The sequence below is a fragment of the Labrus mixtus genome, chromosome 18, assembly GCF_963584025.1.
Source record: "Labrus mixtus chromosome 18, fLabMix1.1, whole genome shotgun sequence".
NCBI lineage: Eukaryota > Metazoa > Chordata > Actinopteri > Labriformes > Labridae > Labrus > Labrus mixtus.
The window spans coordinates 3,698,316-3,716,300 of NC_083629.1; the positions used below are offsets into that span (position 1 = coordinate 3,698,316).

At 38.2% G+C, this 17,985-nt stretch overlaps 1 protein-coding gene and 1 long non-coding RNA gene across 2 annotated transcripts in view; both read left to right on the plus strand.

Moving 5' to 3' along the window:
• Positions 1-17,985, plus strand: part of LOC132993047 (uncharacterized) — a 329,764-nt gene that overhangs the window by 282,616 nt on the left and 29,163 nt on the right. The gene's annotated exons all lie outside the window — the stretch shown is intronic.
• Positions 11,704-12,998, plus strand: LOC132993504 (uncharacterized). Its single transcript, XM_061063376.1, has 3 exons — positions 11,704-11,928; positions 12,326-12,530; positions 12,663-12,998. The coding sequence occupies exons 1-3, from the start codon at positions 11,803-11,805 to the stop codon at positions 12,965-12,967; spliced, it is 636 nt and encodes a 211-aa protein (XP_060919359.1). The 5' UTR covers positions 11,704-11,802; the 3' UTR covers positions 12,968-12,998.

Here is a 17,985-nt window from a genome sequence, read left to right on the forward strand (position 1 = left end):
AATGCAAATAGCATAACACAAGCACAAATACAACAACAATGCAAAATGCCACAGCGCCAATGCAATAAAAAACAGCACCAATGTAAAAAGCAACAGCACCAATGCATTTATAAGTTCTAAAGATAAAATTAAGACCTGTTCTGAAAAAAACTCATGAGAGACCTTTTGAGTCTGGATTTCTGGGTTGCACCACAAACTCTAACTGCGCTTGGTTACCAAAAAAAAAGCCGTTGCAATTGTCTGACTCTATCAAGCCACTGTTATGAGAAACACTGACACCATGACAGAACTGATTTCCAAAACATTGTCATGGGTACATTGTGTTGGTGCAGTCGCAAACAAAGCACAACAATTAGTGTGAGAAACATACTACTGTGTGGTTACAGATGGATGAGCACATTTTGTTCTCACCGGCAGATAGAAAATTACAATCACTGCTGTTGGCAGGTTGAAATACTTTATTGTTGTTGAATACGCTGTTCTAGGAAACACGAGTGTGAAATGTGGCAGCCACCACAGCTTCTCTGTCACTCTCTGGGAAGAGCTGCATCCCCCAACAGGAAAATCTGAAAGCTGAAGGCAAATAGCAGATCTCTACCTATAAATATATGTGATCTGATAAGGCCTATGTACTCTATTTTTAAAGACCATATTTCAGAAGCGGCAAAATGCCAGTCTGGATGTGCCTCATCCCATGTATTTTTATTTTTTTTGCTTTGCGCCGGTCAAGGTGTTAATATTCTATTTCAAAATCGAGTTTTACAAAAAGCTAGAGTACTTTTGGAAAAGTCACAGCACAGAGTTAAAGGTCCCATATTCTTCTTTTTCTGGTTAAATATGCTCTTTAGTGTGTTTTCCAAGTTAGTGTCCTGTGCATGTTTAGTCACATCTATGTGCAAAAATTAAAAGTCCGCGGAAACGCAGCTTCTCCTACGTCTTCCTGTTAGCTGTAGCATTAGCTGCATGTAACGCTTGGTTCTAGCCCCCCTCAATAACAATGTGTCAGTGTTGCGTCATTGTCAGCGTGAGATCACTGATCTAAGCCCATTGGCTCGTTGTGGCAAGCCCTGCGCTGAGCAACTGACCAATAACGACAGAGCGGATCGGCAGACCAATCAGAGCAGACTTGTCCCACGTGGGGTCTCAACAGAGTGTAGCTGACGGACTCAGAGCGGAGAGGGAGCAAGGAGGAGCAGTACATGAAAACAGACACTTTTTTCAAACTTAGCTATTGTGAACGTACAAAAGTAGGTACATAGATTAAATATACGAACCCCAAAAAGGGCATAACATGACCTCTTTAAATAACAGTTTTAGCTGATTTCTCTGTGCATGTGTCATGTCGCTTCTTTATTGTACCGATAAATTGCACATGGCAGCCATTCAGATCAATCTGATAGCACTGTGTTTGCCAAAAGAGAAACATATATTGCCTATAAATAACCAGATAAAAATAGGCAGACAGACAGCGGTGTCTTAACACTTAACAGACTGTTAGTCTGAGGCAGTGCATATGTTAAGGAGACAGCACCAGTCAAATCTCAAGCATTTTGAAATGCCACAGTGTTTTGATATGTCTGCTGAAAAGAAAGAAAAAACAAGCTGTGTGACAGCGTGGATAGGTCCTGCAACACTTACCTTTTCAAACGGTTGACTGGAGGACGTATTGAAAGACATTCTCTTTGATTCTGGCAGGGGGAACAAGGAAATAAAGAGTGAAATAAAAAAGGTCTGAATACTTCATTTATCACTTAAAGGCAGGGTCTTATCTCAATGCTTCCTCTTGGCCTCTTTGCCGTCTGCTTCAATCCAACACGATATAGCAACTGCTTATCCACACGAGGCTATCGCACAGTGTCATCTGCAGCGTTTTCCATGTCAAGAATGGTGAGCGACAGGCCCAGGTAAGGCCACTTCACAACAAAAATCCAATGGTTTTGCCTTTCAAGAGAGTCACAATAGCATCAGAGCACATTCATCTTCATGAAGTGTGTGACACATCGTTTGAGACTTGGAAGTTATAAATGATCATAATACATCCAAATATAGAAAAAAACTGAGCGACCCAGAGTGAGTCTTGTGCTCATAGAAATGTATTTGTTGTTATGATCAGTGATGACATTTGATGAGTTTGCTAATTAAAATATAAATTAACATAATACTTAGCATATTAAAAGAGAGTTTTGGAAAAATATTTTTTTTACTGTGTATCCTGAATACTGGCGCTAGTGGCACCAAATCGTTTGCATCATTTGCTCCCGCTATCTGCTCTGTTACAGTTTCTGATTCACAAAGCATATACCACAAATGATATTCAACCGCAAACACCCATAAAGTTGTCCAGCTGCATGCAGTTTGCTCCTTGTTTCGCAAATAAATGAGAAGCTTTTTGCACTTCCTGTGCAGACCTTATTCTCATGCTGACAGAGCTAACGTCTGTCCATATATACTGTACATAGATGATGATGAGCTTGAGGAGGAGGGTACACTTAAACTATCATGCCAGACTAAAAAAAAATATTTTAGTTTCAAGGTTTAAAACAAAGTGTCCTACCTAGATGAACCAAACAAGGACAACTCGTTCAGAGAAAGACCCTCACATCCCCACTGTGTGCATAAACCTTCTCTTCACAAGTGGATGAAGTGAGCTTGTATGGGTCAAGCCTCTGCCAGACACAAACTGATTAAACCCTTGATTGTTATAACAGTGGCAATGATGAAGTAATATTTCCAGAATACATATGCAGATCATTTATTTATAGGTCATCCAGAGATGGAATTATTGTCCCTGACATCTCATGTAAAAAGTGTAGCGCAGTTACCACCAACTCACTTGAGCGCTGAGATGTTGTTTGCTCTGCAGTGCAGTAGGGGTGTAGTCAACCCTTTGCATGGGACTTATTTGCAAAGGCGCAAAAGATGCACAATGCCTTTTGTGGTCATATCGATGATTTCATTCGGTCTAATCTGATTAAAGACAGAAAACTGTGTTTACATTAAAATGTAATACCTGATAGTCCTTGAAGCTTCTGTAACAAAAAAAGTCAATTAACAGAATAACCCTGGGTGAAAAGGGACCATTTAACATGTGCCACTTATCCAAGGATTCTAGCCACATTTTTACAATGGAACGAATGAAAATCGGTCCTCATGTATGATGTAAACATGTGTTGAAAAAAACTGAATTGTGTCTGCATGAAAATCAAGCTGCCAATTACATTATATCACGGAGCAAATTTGACACATATAATTGACGATTTTGGGCCAACTTCACATAAGAAGTGACTAAATAAGTAGCACAGAGTTCAGACAAAGCTGCTAACAATCAGTGTTTTTTAAATAATCTACGTACCCCTTATGTTACTTCATAAGCTTCTCTGTTCTGGAAGCTGTAGTTAAAGCTCCAACTGAAATCCATATTCCAAGGTACTGTCCAGATTATTTTCTTATTTCTGGAAAAGGAAAAGAAAAAAAAAAGGTTTTTGATGCCAGATCAGAAATGCTCCCTTGGCCAAGCCATTAACACCAGAAGAGGGACCAAGCCGTTTAGCATTTAAACTGACCAAGCTTGACATTTTCAGGTGTCATTGAAGTATAAAATGAGCCACAGCTGGCTCACTAACAGGTGCACGCTTCATTGTGATATTAACTGAGCTTTTTTCAGCCATAATTCACATTATTTTTGGTTCATTAAGTTTGGAAAAAAAGGGTTGTTGGGCAATGTGACATAGATAAGCAGGTATAAGCGTTAAAGGCTAATGTTGGTTTTAGTTCAACGTCTTTAGCTCTCGTGTCAAATTTCAGACTCTCATGTGGATGTTAATCGGCTTTTAAAGAGCAATATACAAGAAACAAGAACTGAAGTCTACATATTGGCAAAGGTAACAATCCTATTAGTGTGAACAAAATATTTATTTCATATTTGATTTATTTGCTAATTTCAGTGTATGGTTTCAACACAATAAAACACAAGAAATATTTTCTCATAATACTGAAACACTGTTCTGTTATCAAATTAGGATGAAGCAAACTTTGACTGAATGCAGCATTAGTGTGAGATAGCTTGAAGAGCAGAAAACTGAAGACCTAGAAGAGAGTTACAAAAAGAACACCTGTCACTCATCTGCCCAAAGACTCAACCTAACTTGAGGAGCTGCAGCTCCAGCTCCAGCTGAGGAGACTTCAATTGGTGGCCAAGAAATATAGAAGACATCACTATTGAATGAAATGCTCTCTGTAAAACTGTCATGAATAATTAAAACAAAACTATACTACGTGTAAAGAGTTTAAAAGTTTGCCCCAGTCCATATTTGCATTCTGGCTATTTGACAAATTCCAATATTAAGCAAAATAATCTTAAATCCGCATTCTGCTTTATGGTATTTACCTGCCTAAAAATGATGACTTCAGGGTTTCTGTATTCAGATATGTGAAGATAAGTCTTGGCACTCGCTGATGAATATTAGACATGGTATCAGAAAAGATTTAAGATGCACAATTTATTTAAGGATTATGGTCATTATGCATAAAAGATAATTTGATTTAACTTCAGATTCATGTTTCTGAATTACTTTTCAACTGCTACCAACAGTAATAACTGCAATCAATCTTTATTTGCATAGTGCCAATTCCTAACATTTGTTATCTCAAGACACTTTAGAAAAGAGCAGGTTTGCTCTTTGTATATTATTTACCCAACAATAATCCATCATGAGCACTAAGGAACATTTAGCAAAGTTACAGTTTCAAGAAAAACATCCTTTAAGAGGCAGAAACCTTGAATAAACCAGACTTATGATGAACAGCCATCTGCTGAAACTGTGTTGGGTGGGATAAGGGAAGGTGCAGAAAGTAGAAGGATAGACACAAACAGATCAACAATGAATAAGACTTTAGATTTGTTACAATGTCAGTAATAAAGGTAAAAGTATGTGTAGTATTAGCAGTAACAGCTAACTATGTTAGACTGATTAGTCTAACATTCAGCAACTGTGATGATGATGATGAAACAGGGAGGATGGATTATGTTGATTACAGAAGTTGAAGTAGACCAGCTCTTAGATTCACTTGAATATTTATAATAATGATAATTGATGTAAGTCAGATATTAACAGTTGTATCAGTTGGAGTCAGGGTTCCATAACAGCAGGCCCTCCACACCACTGATCCAGAGGAACCTACTTGTAAAGGGAGCTCAAGAGCTCCCAGGAATCACTTCACCCTAGTTAGTGTAGCGTAAGGTTGAAATTTGGTATTGTCCATTGGAAGTAAAGAAAAACGATTTCAGTCCTCATATGGAAAATAATCATTGACTATCTGGGAACAAACCTGCATGCACATTATTTCCAAAATTATAGTTTCCCATGTTTGGATTGCTCAACTGATCTGTTTCAATACCTGACAGGTGCTTAGACGGAGTTAAGTCCTCAAACAAGGTGAATGATAACAAACATTTCCACCAACCATTAATTGCTGTCTATAGAGCCATCTGCCAACTGTGTATCCAATGTCCCACTTTTTCTGGCATGCACAAAAATGTTAAGTATGTTTCCTCAAGAAGAAAGCTGAAGGAGAGCACCTGCACTGTCGGTTAGAATTAATCCAAACTTGATCATCATAAAACCAAAGGTCCTTGAGATAATTGCAATCTCCTTCACAAAAAAAAAGTGTTTATGGAAAACCAATCAGCAACCGCTGGGGAAGAGTGGGAGAGGAGAGAATTAACTTCTTAGGAAATCAAGACTGATGGTAATACCAAGCAGCGTGGCCACTTGAGGCTGGTTGCAAAGCAACTCAGTCCCCACTGGGCCTCAAAAAAAATGTCCAAGTTTAAAGTAGAATAAAAACATGTTTACAGCCATCCATCATTTCTGAATCTTAGCAACAGTTAGGAGAGTAAATATAGAAAGAGCTCAACTGTTGGTTTTATACAAAGGCTAAAAGCTGTGAATACTAGGGTTGTGGCCGCTCTGAGTGACAAGTAGATGATAAATCAGTTAATGCACTCTAGTTATTGATGCCTTTGGAGATTTCTACTCTGAATATCAGACAAATTATATTTCATTCCGTGTGATTTATTGTACTAAGAGACCGTTCAAGAAGTCTGTGCTCTGAAATTCTTGGTGAGCAACAATCTGGCATTATATTTTATCTATGCTAACGTTAATCAGTAGTCATGATGTGCCCGTTTAGTTAGCTAATTCTAAAAAAATGTCATCACCTTCGCTAGCCGGCAACAGAATTACTAGTCGGTGAAGTTAGCCATTAATATTTGTAAATGTTGGTCTTCGATAGTGGTCAGAAGAAATGTTAAAACAGCTCTGGTTAATGGGCCTGATCTCTCTGCTCTACTAACAGGATGTAAAGAAGCTCAGTGAATGAATACCTTCTCATAGGAGCAGCGCAGACTGGCAGTATTTTGATATAGAAAATTTAGATAAGAATGTATGTAGGCGGTGTCAGGTTAAACCAGAGCAATGCGTAACCACATTTAGCACAGGCTTTTAACCTGCAGGGAGGACTGAACGCTGGCGGGGCGAGCACTGCTAACGTTAGCCCTGCTAAACGATAAACTGTGGAGAGTTTAAATTATATAAGACAATTTTCTGGTTGTTTTCTTACATTTGGACAGGTTGGTTGGTCTGTATCTAAATATCTGTTAAGGCGACCAGGAAATGAGTCGCCTTTTACATCCATATTCAGTAGGTATCAGTGTCTCTGTGGCAACACTGATTGATGCACTTGTTTGCTGCCTGTGCACGGCAGTCAGGATTGGTGTTGATTTGTCCCAGCAGAGAAGACGATGGGCTGTAATGAAGTGTAGAATGGTAATTCTAAGTAAGGCCTACCTTGTCCATGTTGTTGACTGAGCAAGCAGTGAGTCTGCTACTTTACACATGCCCTGGTGGATTATTTAGTCTAATACAATGAATCCCAAAGTTCAGCTGTGGCCTCCTAATGTGCAGCTCGAGGTCCTCTAGTGTGATATGATTTGGTCTTGTTTAAGTTGTATATTTTGTATTCTCAGAGTTTAGATTTATATTTCCTGTTTTAGTAGTGCTCGTTTCCTAGTTTAGTTTCTAGTGTTTTTATGTTGTTAATATCTTATCCCAGTGTTCAATGTTCTAGTGTGTATTGTCTACGTTGAGTTCTCTGTGTGTCTTCAGTGTTTCATGATTTATTTCATAGTTGTCCTCAGTGTTTCTTGTCTTGTATTTTCTCTCTGCCTCTGTGTGTTTCCCTCCAGTCTTGATTGCCTTGATTGTCCTCACCTGTGTCTTGTTGGTCTCACCTGGGTTTGATTAACCCTGTCTATTTAGTCTCTGTGTTTCTTCGCTTCTGAGTCAGATCATTGTCGAATTTCAGTTGTTTGTCAGATCTGTGTAATTTTTTCTGTTGGACATTTTGAAAGTAAATCTTATTTTTGAGCCATTGCCTTTTTGTTTAATTAAACCTTTTTTTAGTTCTGCACCTGGGTACCCCTTTTAGTTTTACTCATTCCATGACAATGTGGGTCCTAACTGTGTTGAGTAGGGTTCCTAACTTGAAAATATTTGACACCACTGCTACAAAACATGAAAGTTTGCATCAGCTGGAAATGCTCCATATGTTCTGTGTTCAGTCAATGGCTTTTTTTGTCCTTTCTGATACTCAAGGCATGATGGCAATTTCTCATTTCACCTCCAAGGGCAATGGGAAAAGTTGTCCTGACACAAGGGCAATTCATTACAGGTTTCACTCTACTTTTTTGGAGAGTTCTTCACGGTCTAAAAAAAAGTATGATTTCATTTGGTCTATGAAAAAGAGACCAAAAGTATTCTCTTCCTGCTCCAGTTGTGTCTGTCTGTCTGTCAGTGGCTGAACATCTCTCTCCTGTTTTGCATGAGGAGGCTGGCAGCGGCTGAGACGGGATGAGCAGTGTTGTGTGGGATGAGCTGTGTGCGGAATCGGGCATGGAAACATGTCAGTCAGGGTGAAACTGAGACCAGCAGCATGTCAAACAACCACCAGCTTAGAATTTAAATCTATGAACACAGCTCTGTGGGGAATTACTCTTTTATACATCCCAGTCGGATACTATGGAGCACTGAGAGGAACTGACAAAACTTAGGAGGTTATCAGACAAGTCAAAAGTTTGTCTGAGCACATCAATTAATAATAGTGTGAGTGAAATATTTAAATTGGAGTGTAAAAAAGAACGTTAAAGGTTAGTACTTTTGTATTATAACTTCCAATTAGTTAGAACATAAACTCTAGTGTTACATTCTCCCTCTTATGTTAATATAAGTATTGATTTCTTACTTTTTCTCTGCATTTTAAATCCTCCATTATACTTTATAATTATTTTTTTTCTTTGCTCACATTTATAAATCAACAATTTCCCCAATGCAGACCCTGCACTCACCACTGCAACCAATTTCCATTGAAATATTTTATATATTGGAAGGTCAAGGAAATTATTTTTAGAGCCTGTTCGCTTTTACTTACTTACAACAACGATTTCAAGTTGGCCCAATGCTCCTCAAATGCCTTCCTAATGCAAAACAGAAACACTTTTTATGCTCAAATACTGCAAATATCAGTTCTCCTGTCTAGTGTTGTAGTACTCATAATCAGTCTTGGACAAAAGATCCGTTTTTGAAGGTCTCAGTCTCGTCTTAAAATTGAAAGCATTTTTACTCTGTCTCATACTGGGCGGATTTTAAAGGGGACATATTCGAAAAAATCCACTTTGACAGTGTTTTTGAACATATATTTGGGTAACCTGAGTGTCTACCGCCTCACAAAATGTGAAATAAACCCATCCAGTCCTTTGTTTGTGGTCTGCATAAGTCTTACAACACAGAGAAAAATACTGTTTCAAATGTGCTCTCCTTGTGACATCACAGTGGGTTTTTTGGTTAAAGAAAAATACCCTCCCGTCTCTCTGTATCGCCACTCTTGGACTCCACCCCCAGCCTAGAGCAAAACTTTTGCGTAGGTCTGCTTTTTTTATTCTCGCTAGCGAAGGAGTGATGTCTACCAGGAAAACTCAGGGGGGGTCATTGCATTTAAAGAGACACACACACCAAAACGGAGCGTTCTGAGAGAGCTGGTTTATACAGGGTCACAAACCTCCTGGTGCTTGATTCATGTTATATTTTGACCAAAGCACAGCACAGATGTTTCATTTAGACCACAGGGTCTGTTTTACCAAGTGGAAAAGGGCCCTGAATATGGGAAGATCTTTTCAGATTTGTTTTAAAGGGGGAAAAAACATCTAAGCAATATAGTACATTTTTTCTTGAACTGCTTTACATTTGTCCACATCAAGCCTTCAGACTTGGAAATGCATTCATCAATGAAGAAACTGCAAGATGCAATATTTCTAAATCAAACATGACATCGTCATTTATTGTATTAAACATTTAAAGCCAATATCAATTACTTTAACAACCTTTCTCCTTTCTAAGATCAATGCATAAATGTATTAACATAAACCGACCGCCCTTCACTCGTCCTGTCTGCGTTCCCCTGACACTTTAATTAAAAAGAACGAGAAAACGGTCAGTCCACTGGTGGCTATTCGCTGTTTTCCGAGGCCATACTTGGCTCTACAAATTACATGGGATCATAATCACTACATGGGACCTGCATTTACATTTTCATGAGCAGAGGCTCTCCCCTCAGGGATCCGGCTCTAGCCTTGACTGACCTGACCTTGTTCATTTCTGTCAGACGCCGGACATCAGCTCAAGTGGAAGCAAAGGGCTCTCCAGCGCTCGCTGCATTTCCATGTGTGTTAACTGTGGAGGTCTCAAGGGTGAAGGTTTGGATGAATGTTGTTTGTTGAAGAGGGTGGCTACGGAAAGACCGTAAAAAAATTTTATTATTCCCCTTGCTTCATTCATTCATGCCAAAGCTGAATTATTCAAAGGCATTAACATGCTTAAAGCTGGCTGATAATACAGTATTTAGACTGCACTGGATAATTCTGTTTAGATTCTCATCTTCACTGCCTAATAATGTAAAATAATACATTTCCAATACACAATGATTGCAGAAATGTTAAGGAAAACCCCTATTGAACCACTTAAGACTTTTTATAGGACATATTTTGACAATCTCCATCTTAATATTTTTTGTATTCAGTCACATAAATCCTGCTCTAAGTCAGTAGTTCTTCCTGTAGAACAAATATTATGGATGGTGAGGGTGACATGACAAACACCCATCACTTCCTGTTCAATTTAACCTCTGATAATGATAAGTGAGCTTGATAGAAAAAGCATGGTCCATCAGTGTCTTAACACCCACAGCTTGTTTTATTTCCCCCATTACCTGGATGATGGCATCCTTTCAAGAATGTGTTTATGTTTTAAAAAGTGGTATCAGAATGTCCAGACATTTGCAGTAAGTCCTTAAAGATTGATTGGCGAGAACTCAAATATGAACCTTCCAAAAAAATGTAATTTTGTTTTCAAAAGTCAAATCAATGATAAAATTATCCGTGTACCTTCCGTTCATTCTATTTCCAATTCTGAAATTCAAATTGGAAAACAAAAAAACAGGCATTTTTCTTTTTTCAATATATGTAGCAGATTTTAAAACAAACAAACGAGCCATTTTCCATTAAAATATAGCCATAAATTGGATTTTGTGTTGTTTTCCTATTATGGATTTTTATATTCCCAGATAAACATGAAGAATCCAATCTATGTTGATCCAAAATGCAAAAATGCAGGGATATATGTATTATTACAAGGTGAACCGGAAGCAGTATTTTAGCTTTTTTTTCCGCGATTAGCACGTCTTTAGTACAACAGTAGCAGATTCGGTTGGCAGGAGTCTGAAGACTGGACGAGATGGTGTCACTCAAGCCCTATGGAAATTTAATTACAGAAATGATTGCTCAAAATCTCTCGCACGCGGACATTTCCACAAATTTATTACAATTAGGTGTGCAGCAAGGATGTTCTGAAATGAATGTCAGGAGATTTTGTGCACATCACAACATTTCCAGGAGGGGACATGTATCCGACACACAATTAGAGGTTGCTATCAGCAGGGCAATAAATCAGGTAGGCCTAAGTTATTTTGGATTTCTTCAATTTACAGAGGTGGGTAGTAACAAGTTACATTTACTACGTTACATTTACCTGATTAAGTTTTTGGATAAATTGTACTTCTAAGATTGTTTTACATCATCTCCATACTTTTTACTTTTACTTGAGTAGACTTGTGAAGAAGAATGTACTCTTACTACACTCCATTAGGCTACACTGAGCTATTTACTTTTTTTCTTTACCCATTCACTATTCTACCCATTATTATTATCCCCCCTACACATAAATTTAATGTTTTATTTTGTCAGACAGAGGGACTTCTGTCATAGGCTCTACCACCTGACTGTGTTTCACCAATCACATTTGGAAATGTGTGTTTCTTGTGCTGTAATTTGTTATTTTGTAAATATTTAATTTATTTTTCATTTTTATTTATTCTATTATTTTATTGATTGGAATTACTCAACTTTACCTGAAGATTAGTATTTTGTATTTTTGTCTGATTAAATGCATGTCTTCACAAATTAATCAGATGTTACTCAACAGTTGCTCAGTACTTGAGTAGTTTTTTCACCAAGTACTTTTTTACTCTAACTCAAGTATTATTTGGATGACTACTTTTTACTTCTACTTGAGTCATGCACAAAAACGGTGCACTAGTAGATTGCAATATTCTTGGTCTATGCTACATTGCAGACTCAACATTTGATTGAGTCATGTTTCACTATTTTACAGATCAGCAGTTCTTGAATATGGGATGTGGGACCAGGTCAGGGTCGACCATGGCCGGGAATTTTACTTGTCCCTCTACATGCAGGAGATGCTGTCTAACCACAGACACAACTTGCAAAGGCAACCATATTGCCAAACTCAGTCAACAAAGGTGAGGTAACGGTCTCCTTAATGTACAAAATGTGGGAGGGAGGGAGGGGGGCACTACGAGGAGATCTAGCGAAAAAAACACTGTGGTGAGTTGAATATCTATAGCATATCACCTGATAGGACCCAACTTTCTGCAAACCGAAATATCACTTTAACCAGATGCACCCTTGAGTGGGGGTGCTTGTAGGTACCCATATGCATCAATGGTCCTGCTCCTTGGACTCCTAATCAAACCTCTTCATACTGTCTGTAAACTTTTTACATCTGATATAATCCTGTTTCCTCTCACCGTGTTGATTTTGCAGACTAAATTTAGTGGGGATTCTTTTGAGTATTGGTTTTATATTATCTACGTTTTAGTTATAAAAAAAAAAAATCTACCCTTTTCTTGTCTACAGAATCATACGGTAGAGCGAATGTGGGTAGAGATAAATAACCTGGTAAATTACCTAGTGAAGGAGGCCTTCATACAGCTGCAGGATCAGGAAGTCCTCAACATGGATGACAACGTGACTAGATACTGTACATCTAACCTTACTGCTGAGATGTGCAAGATTGGCATAACAAGAGCTGTACATGCATGGAATGCACACAGAATCCTAGGTGAGTTAAATAAAATAAAAAAACATGTATCACACAATCCAATCCTTTTTTGTGAACTTTTTATTTTTATTTTAAAGTTGACAGTGAATTTTAACAACAATGACATTTTGTGACCTATGCTTTGCTTCACAGGCAAAGGAACACCCAATTGTTTGGCAGCAGGAGGATGTCCAAAAAAACTGGGAGAGGAGTTGTTGCGACATGCCTCCCAAGCAGCAGACATGTACCAGCAGGATGTTGGCTCTTCACTGACTAGAGTCTCCTGCTTTGGAACTGACCCTTTCTCAACTGAGGAGGACAAAATATCAGCAGAACAACTTTTTGCTGAAGAGTACCCTGATATTTCAGTTTTATTAGATAATGTGGTAAACTATAACTTTGTACCTTTTCAAGATGCATTGTTGTATCTGATAAACATTACGCAGCAATATGCATGAATATGTCAAATAAAGACAAGTTGGTTCTGGATATACTGTATATTTTGTTACTTTCCTTTAACAAATAAAATCGAACACTTGCTAAAATTGCAACAATAGCAATGTTAAACATTACACAATATTTGTCTTAAGTGCAACATGAAATACAAAAAATGTATAAAAATAAAACTATTCTGTATCTACAGCTGTTGAACAAGTGCAAAATTCCAACTGACTTTAGAACAAGGCAATTAGCTAGATGTAACAGAGGTAATCAAGCTTAAAGCATAGAATGTGATACAATCACACTTAAAGGGTTAATCCATCTTAATTACACCAGCCAATATGGAGTGAACATTGTCAAGACTGGTCAGCCTGTGTACATTGACAGAGAACTCATCTGCCCTGCATTTGAGGCACTGATCGGATGTCAGCATCCACTGGTCAACGCAGTTTTTGCAGCATACGGCAATCACAGGCTCTTCCATTAGCCCTGTTTGATGAAAAAAATAAAAAGGACAATACATATGCAATATTAGAGTTCAATATATTATCTTGTCTTTACTTAAAGGAACAGTTCACCCAAAAATGAACATTCTGTCATCATCTACTCACCCTCATGACAGTTAAAACACAGGTGTAGTTTGTCCATATAACACACAAGGAGGTTGCAGCACCACTGGAGAGCAAGTGGGTCTCCATTGACTTCAACACAGTGCATATCAAGTCAATGGAGACACACTTGCTACTTGTGAAATTTACGTGAAACTTAAACATGGAAAAAAGGAAAATCACTACAGATCATTAAGTTACTGAAACAGCCAAAAGGAACGATAAAAACTGAAATGTTAGAAGTCATAAGATGGATATTACTTTAAACTTGTCAACTGAGAACTTTGGAAGCTTGAATTTTATTCCGTTATTTCCATATTTTTACTGAAATTAGTTGTTTATTTCCATCCATAATTATCTTTTTCTTTTTTTGCGAAATAATTTGAACATTGTTTTTTGTTTATTGTATTTTCGTGCTTTTCATTTTGTTTTGTATTTCTGATATGTTTGATTTTATTTGATATGTCTGAACTAAACTTAATCAATCAATCAATCAATCACTCTGGCTTCAGTCTTGATCAGGATGCACTGAACATTGGCAGCATTTTTATCACCACTATATTTCATCATAAATAGGGATATTCATCAATCCCAAAAGACATATCACCAGAATGTTTGAAATACTACCTGAGATTAACCATCCAGTGTCCATTTGCTGGCCTCTCCTTTGGTTGGTATGTTTGGAAATCACAGCCGCAGAGTGTCTGTACTCATGATCCCATGGCGCGACCCTTGACATGGGTCTGACATGTAGCCCCACGAGGAGACACACAAGACTAACCTCAGCAGGAGATAATGATGACAACGGGGTCCCACTTCCTTACCAGGGACAGGTTTGCTTCAGGTATATCGATGTGACAACAATTACTGTAGGCCCAGGGAACGACACAGGGAAGTACTCTATTATCTATCTGTATGATGCTTTTATCATCAGTGTTTTCCCTGCAGACGACACAGTATAGAGTTACTGCTGTGAGAGACGGCAGCAGACAGGAACAGCAGGTACACTTGGCTGTCGTACACCTTCACAAGTAGAGGAGGGGAACACAGATGGAGGTTGTTTACCACACTTCAAAAAAGTCCCTCCTCTAACCCTTTTCAACTCAGTCACATAGGCTTTTTTTTTTCCCTGAGCTTATCCAACATCCAGTCGTTTCATTACTTTGAGGTTGGGGATGAGGTCACTCCCGTCGGACAGGCTATCAGAACTCCCTGCTGGGCAGAGCTATTTCGGCCAGAGGGAAACACTATGCCTCTCTAGATATCCTACACACACACACGCCCACACTGTCCTTACCCTCTGCTCCCTCCCCTTTTACTTCCGCAGCGTACACTGAGGATGATCTCTTGTCTGTGAGCCTGTGTGGCTAAAGCAGCGCCCCGGGCTGTGAAAAACCACCAGCGAGTCTAGTCTCAGACATGACGCAAGAGAGGCTTCAGCTGCCTCAGACTGGCTCTAATGAAAATCCAAGGAGGAACGAAAGAGACTCGAGGGTGCATGCAAATCAATATAAACACAGTCAACAGAACAAATGTGTTTCCATTAGCAGTCGTTTCTTTTTAACACCTCGATATAATGTTTTTTTCAGCTGCAAGCAAAAGCAGCATTAAAGCACTTTACACAAAGTAAAAGCTCATTTCAATTAGACCACGGACTCGGCCCCTCATACCATTGAGCATCTGCTCGCTGTTCTTGTTCAGGAGCATTCTCCACCTGGCAAACATAGGATGATGGGCTGTTAGCTAAAACGGCCTTACAGAGACTTGTTGAAATGTCTCTGTATGATCTTGGATTGCTCGAGATCGCTCATGTGTTTATTCATTAGATGCTCAACCAGTTTAAGTTACTGGACAACACATCAGACTCGTTAAGACCGGCCTTGGCAACTGGAGGACATTGATATCAGGGATGTTGTCAGCAGCATTCAACAAAGTGATTGTATGATACAAATACTTAGCCTGCATGAGACAATAGTGCATCAAACAGAGCACACAGGCCTTTGTCTAGAACTTTTTAAAGATGAACTAAAGTCTGTGGACGACCTTTATAAAGAGCATAAAGATTTATACTGGATACGTTACTGAATACTGCAACAATTAGGCTTGTATTATTCAAATCAAATGATATATTGGACTATGTTTTGAGGCTGCATTTGCAATTATCTTCATGAATGTGTGTTAAGGTGGAGATATTTATCTTTATTACTTTGGGAAATGTAACATTTAAAGTATTGTAATAGGGATAGATGAGATACTTGCAGCCTCTTCAACTTAGCTAAAATCACTTGCCTTGCAAATGACTCTGTCCCCCATAAACTGTTTATATGTTTATTTATTTATTTATTTTAAAACAGAGGAATATACTTTTTTCACATCTTCTATAAAAACACTCATATCATATCAGTCAAAGTATCAAAGTATATGTGTGCAATACTAAAGAACATCTATCTATGCATCCTACTATATGGAATATTACAACATTTTGAAGGTGTCTCTATGTCCTTCATAAAGTGCCTTATACTATCTTTTAGGGTTAATAACAGATTTATTTGTTATCACTAACTTTCAGTAGGGCCCTAAATGTGGAAATCGACCGTAGATCTTAATCCTCAAATTTTCAAATTTAGAGTCGATCACCAGGTTGCCATTCATTTTAGTTTGTATAAGAATGTGTTGTTGGGTCTAAAGCGAATGTTACAATTATCTGCCTTTAGTGTATCAGTTTATTTATTTTATTTTTCTATATTTTATGTTTTAAGGAAAAGTTACTTACTATACCGTTAAAGTTTTTTTTTTTTTACATTTTAATGCAACTCTCCTCTTGAAAGAATAAAATAATTGATTAACTTTGATTGAGAAGTCTTCATGAGCATATTGCAGTTTTCCCACATTCAGATGTATCAAAATGAAGAGGAAGTTTTGTAGAAATATGATCATCACATCATAGACCATGTTTACCAGGAAAGGGAGAGCTGTGATTTATTCCACTAGAACTCCGCTGAAGTCCTGAATATTGGAGAAGCAGAAGGGGGAAATTTCATGCAAATATTTCCAGCTGCAGGAATCAGATATCCGTCAAATAACTCACACACACAGAACACATCACTGCATAAACCATTCTGTACATTGTCAACAGTTCTGAATCCCATTTTCCATCTTTTGTAGAAGTACGCATCATGACAATAGCTTCCCACCCCCCCACCCCCCATCCGCAGTGCAGGCAATTTCCTCCACAATGCTTCACATCACGCCATCAAGGACAACAATGGTGCGAGGGAGCCGCTCTGCTCTTAGACACTGCTGTGCAGTACAAAGTGAAAGGGTGGACGCACATAAGCACAACATGTGATTCACTGCTATCCTGCTCCACAGATATGTAACACGCTTCTTTTGTTGGTGCTGTGTGTTAACATCAGTGAGAGGAGGAAGGTGTCACTAGGTTTAAAGCAAGAAGGGAACTACTTTTCTTTTTGATGGAAGTTTCTTTGTTATAAAATATGAGGAAGGCCCATTTCTATTTCGAATATATGCGACTAAAGATGTCAGCAATTTGATTGGTTTTGTATATTGATTTCACAATAATGATGTAATATCCAAGTGTTATAAACATAATATTTCAAAAATTGTATCAACATTTTGACTCACTCTCTATGAATACAGAATGACAATTATTTTAATTTAATAAAGAACACTTTCAAATAGTCCTACGCCATTTTTTGAGATTTCTTCACTCAAATTATAGATTTCATTGTCTCATCTGGGACTTTTAAAGGCAGGCGGCAGTAGCTCAGTATGCTGGGACTTGGGTTAGGATACAGAGGATCGCCGGTTCATGTCCCGATGCGGACCTAGTCTGGAATTTGGTCTGGTATAGCTGGAGAGGTGCCAGTTCAATTCTTAAACACTGCTGAGGTGCACTTGGGCAAGACACCGAACCCACCAGCACAGGAGCGCTTGCTATAGGCAGCCCCCCTCACCTTGAAAGAATGTCTTTTTATTCTTCTAAAATAACATAATAGCTATTTTTTTGGTCTCTATATTGGTGTGTCACTTTCAGTTCAGTCTTGATCTCGATTGATCTTGAGATGTTGTGCTCTGCTTATTTCCCCTGTGTATGTTAACACCAAATTGTGCATAAAGCGCTAACAAAAGAGCATCTCTAGTGACTTGACTCACAAGCCCCATTTTTAGAAACAAAATTGGATTTTATTCATGCTATTAGGTCTGCTGAATGATCAATTATTAGGCTCCTCCCCCTGTAGAATTGCTTTTAATATAAACAACAATAACTGCAATAAACAAAGGTTGTATGAATTTGACTTTTTTAGAAGAACAAAAATGCAGCAATTAGTTTATAGACAAGAGGAAATGGACAGTCATTCCTGAAAATGTTTAGAAAATACCAGGCTGACTGCCCCTGAAATCTT

Excerpts from the sequence above, each read along its gene's own strand:
- LOC132993504 (XM_061063376.1), top strand. The coding sequence starts at position 11,803 with ATGTGGGACCAGGTCAGGGTCGACCATGGCCGGGAATTTTACTTGTCC. Across the intron at positions 11,929-12,325 it reads GCCAAACTCAGTCAACAAAG|AATCATACGGTAGAGCGAAT; the intron begins GTGAGGTAACGG and ends TCTTGTCTACAG. Across the intron at positions 12,531-12,662 it reads GAATGCACACAGAATCCTAG|GCAAAGGAACACCCAATTGT; the intron begins GTGAGTTAAATA and ends TTTGCTTCACAG.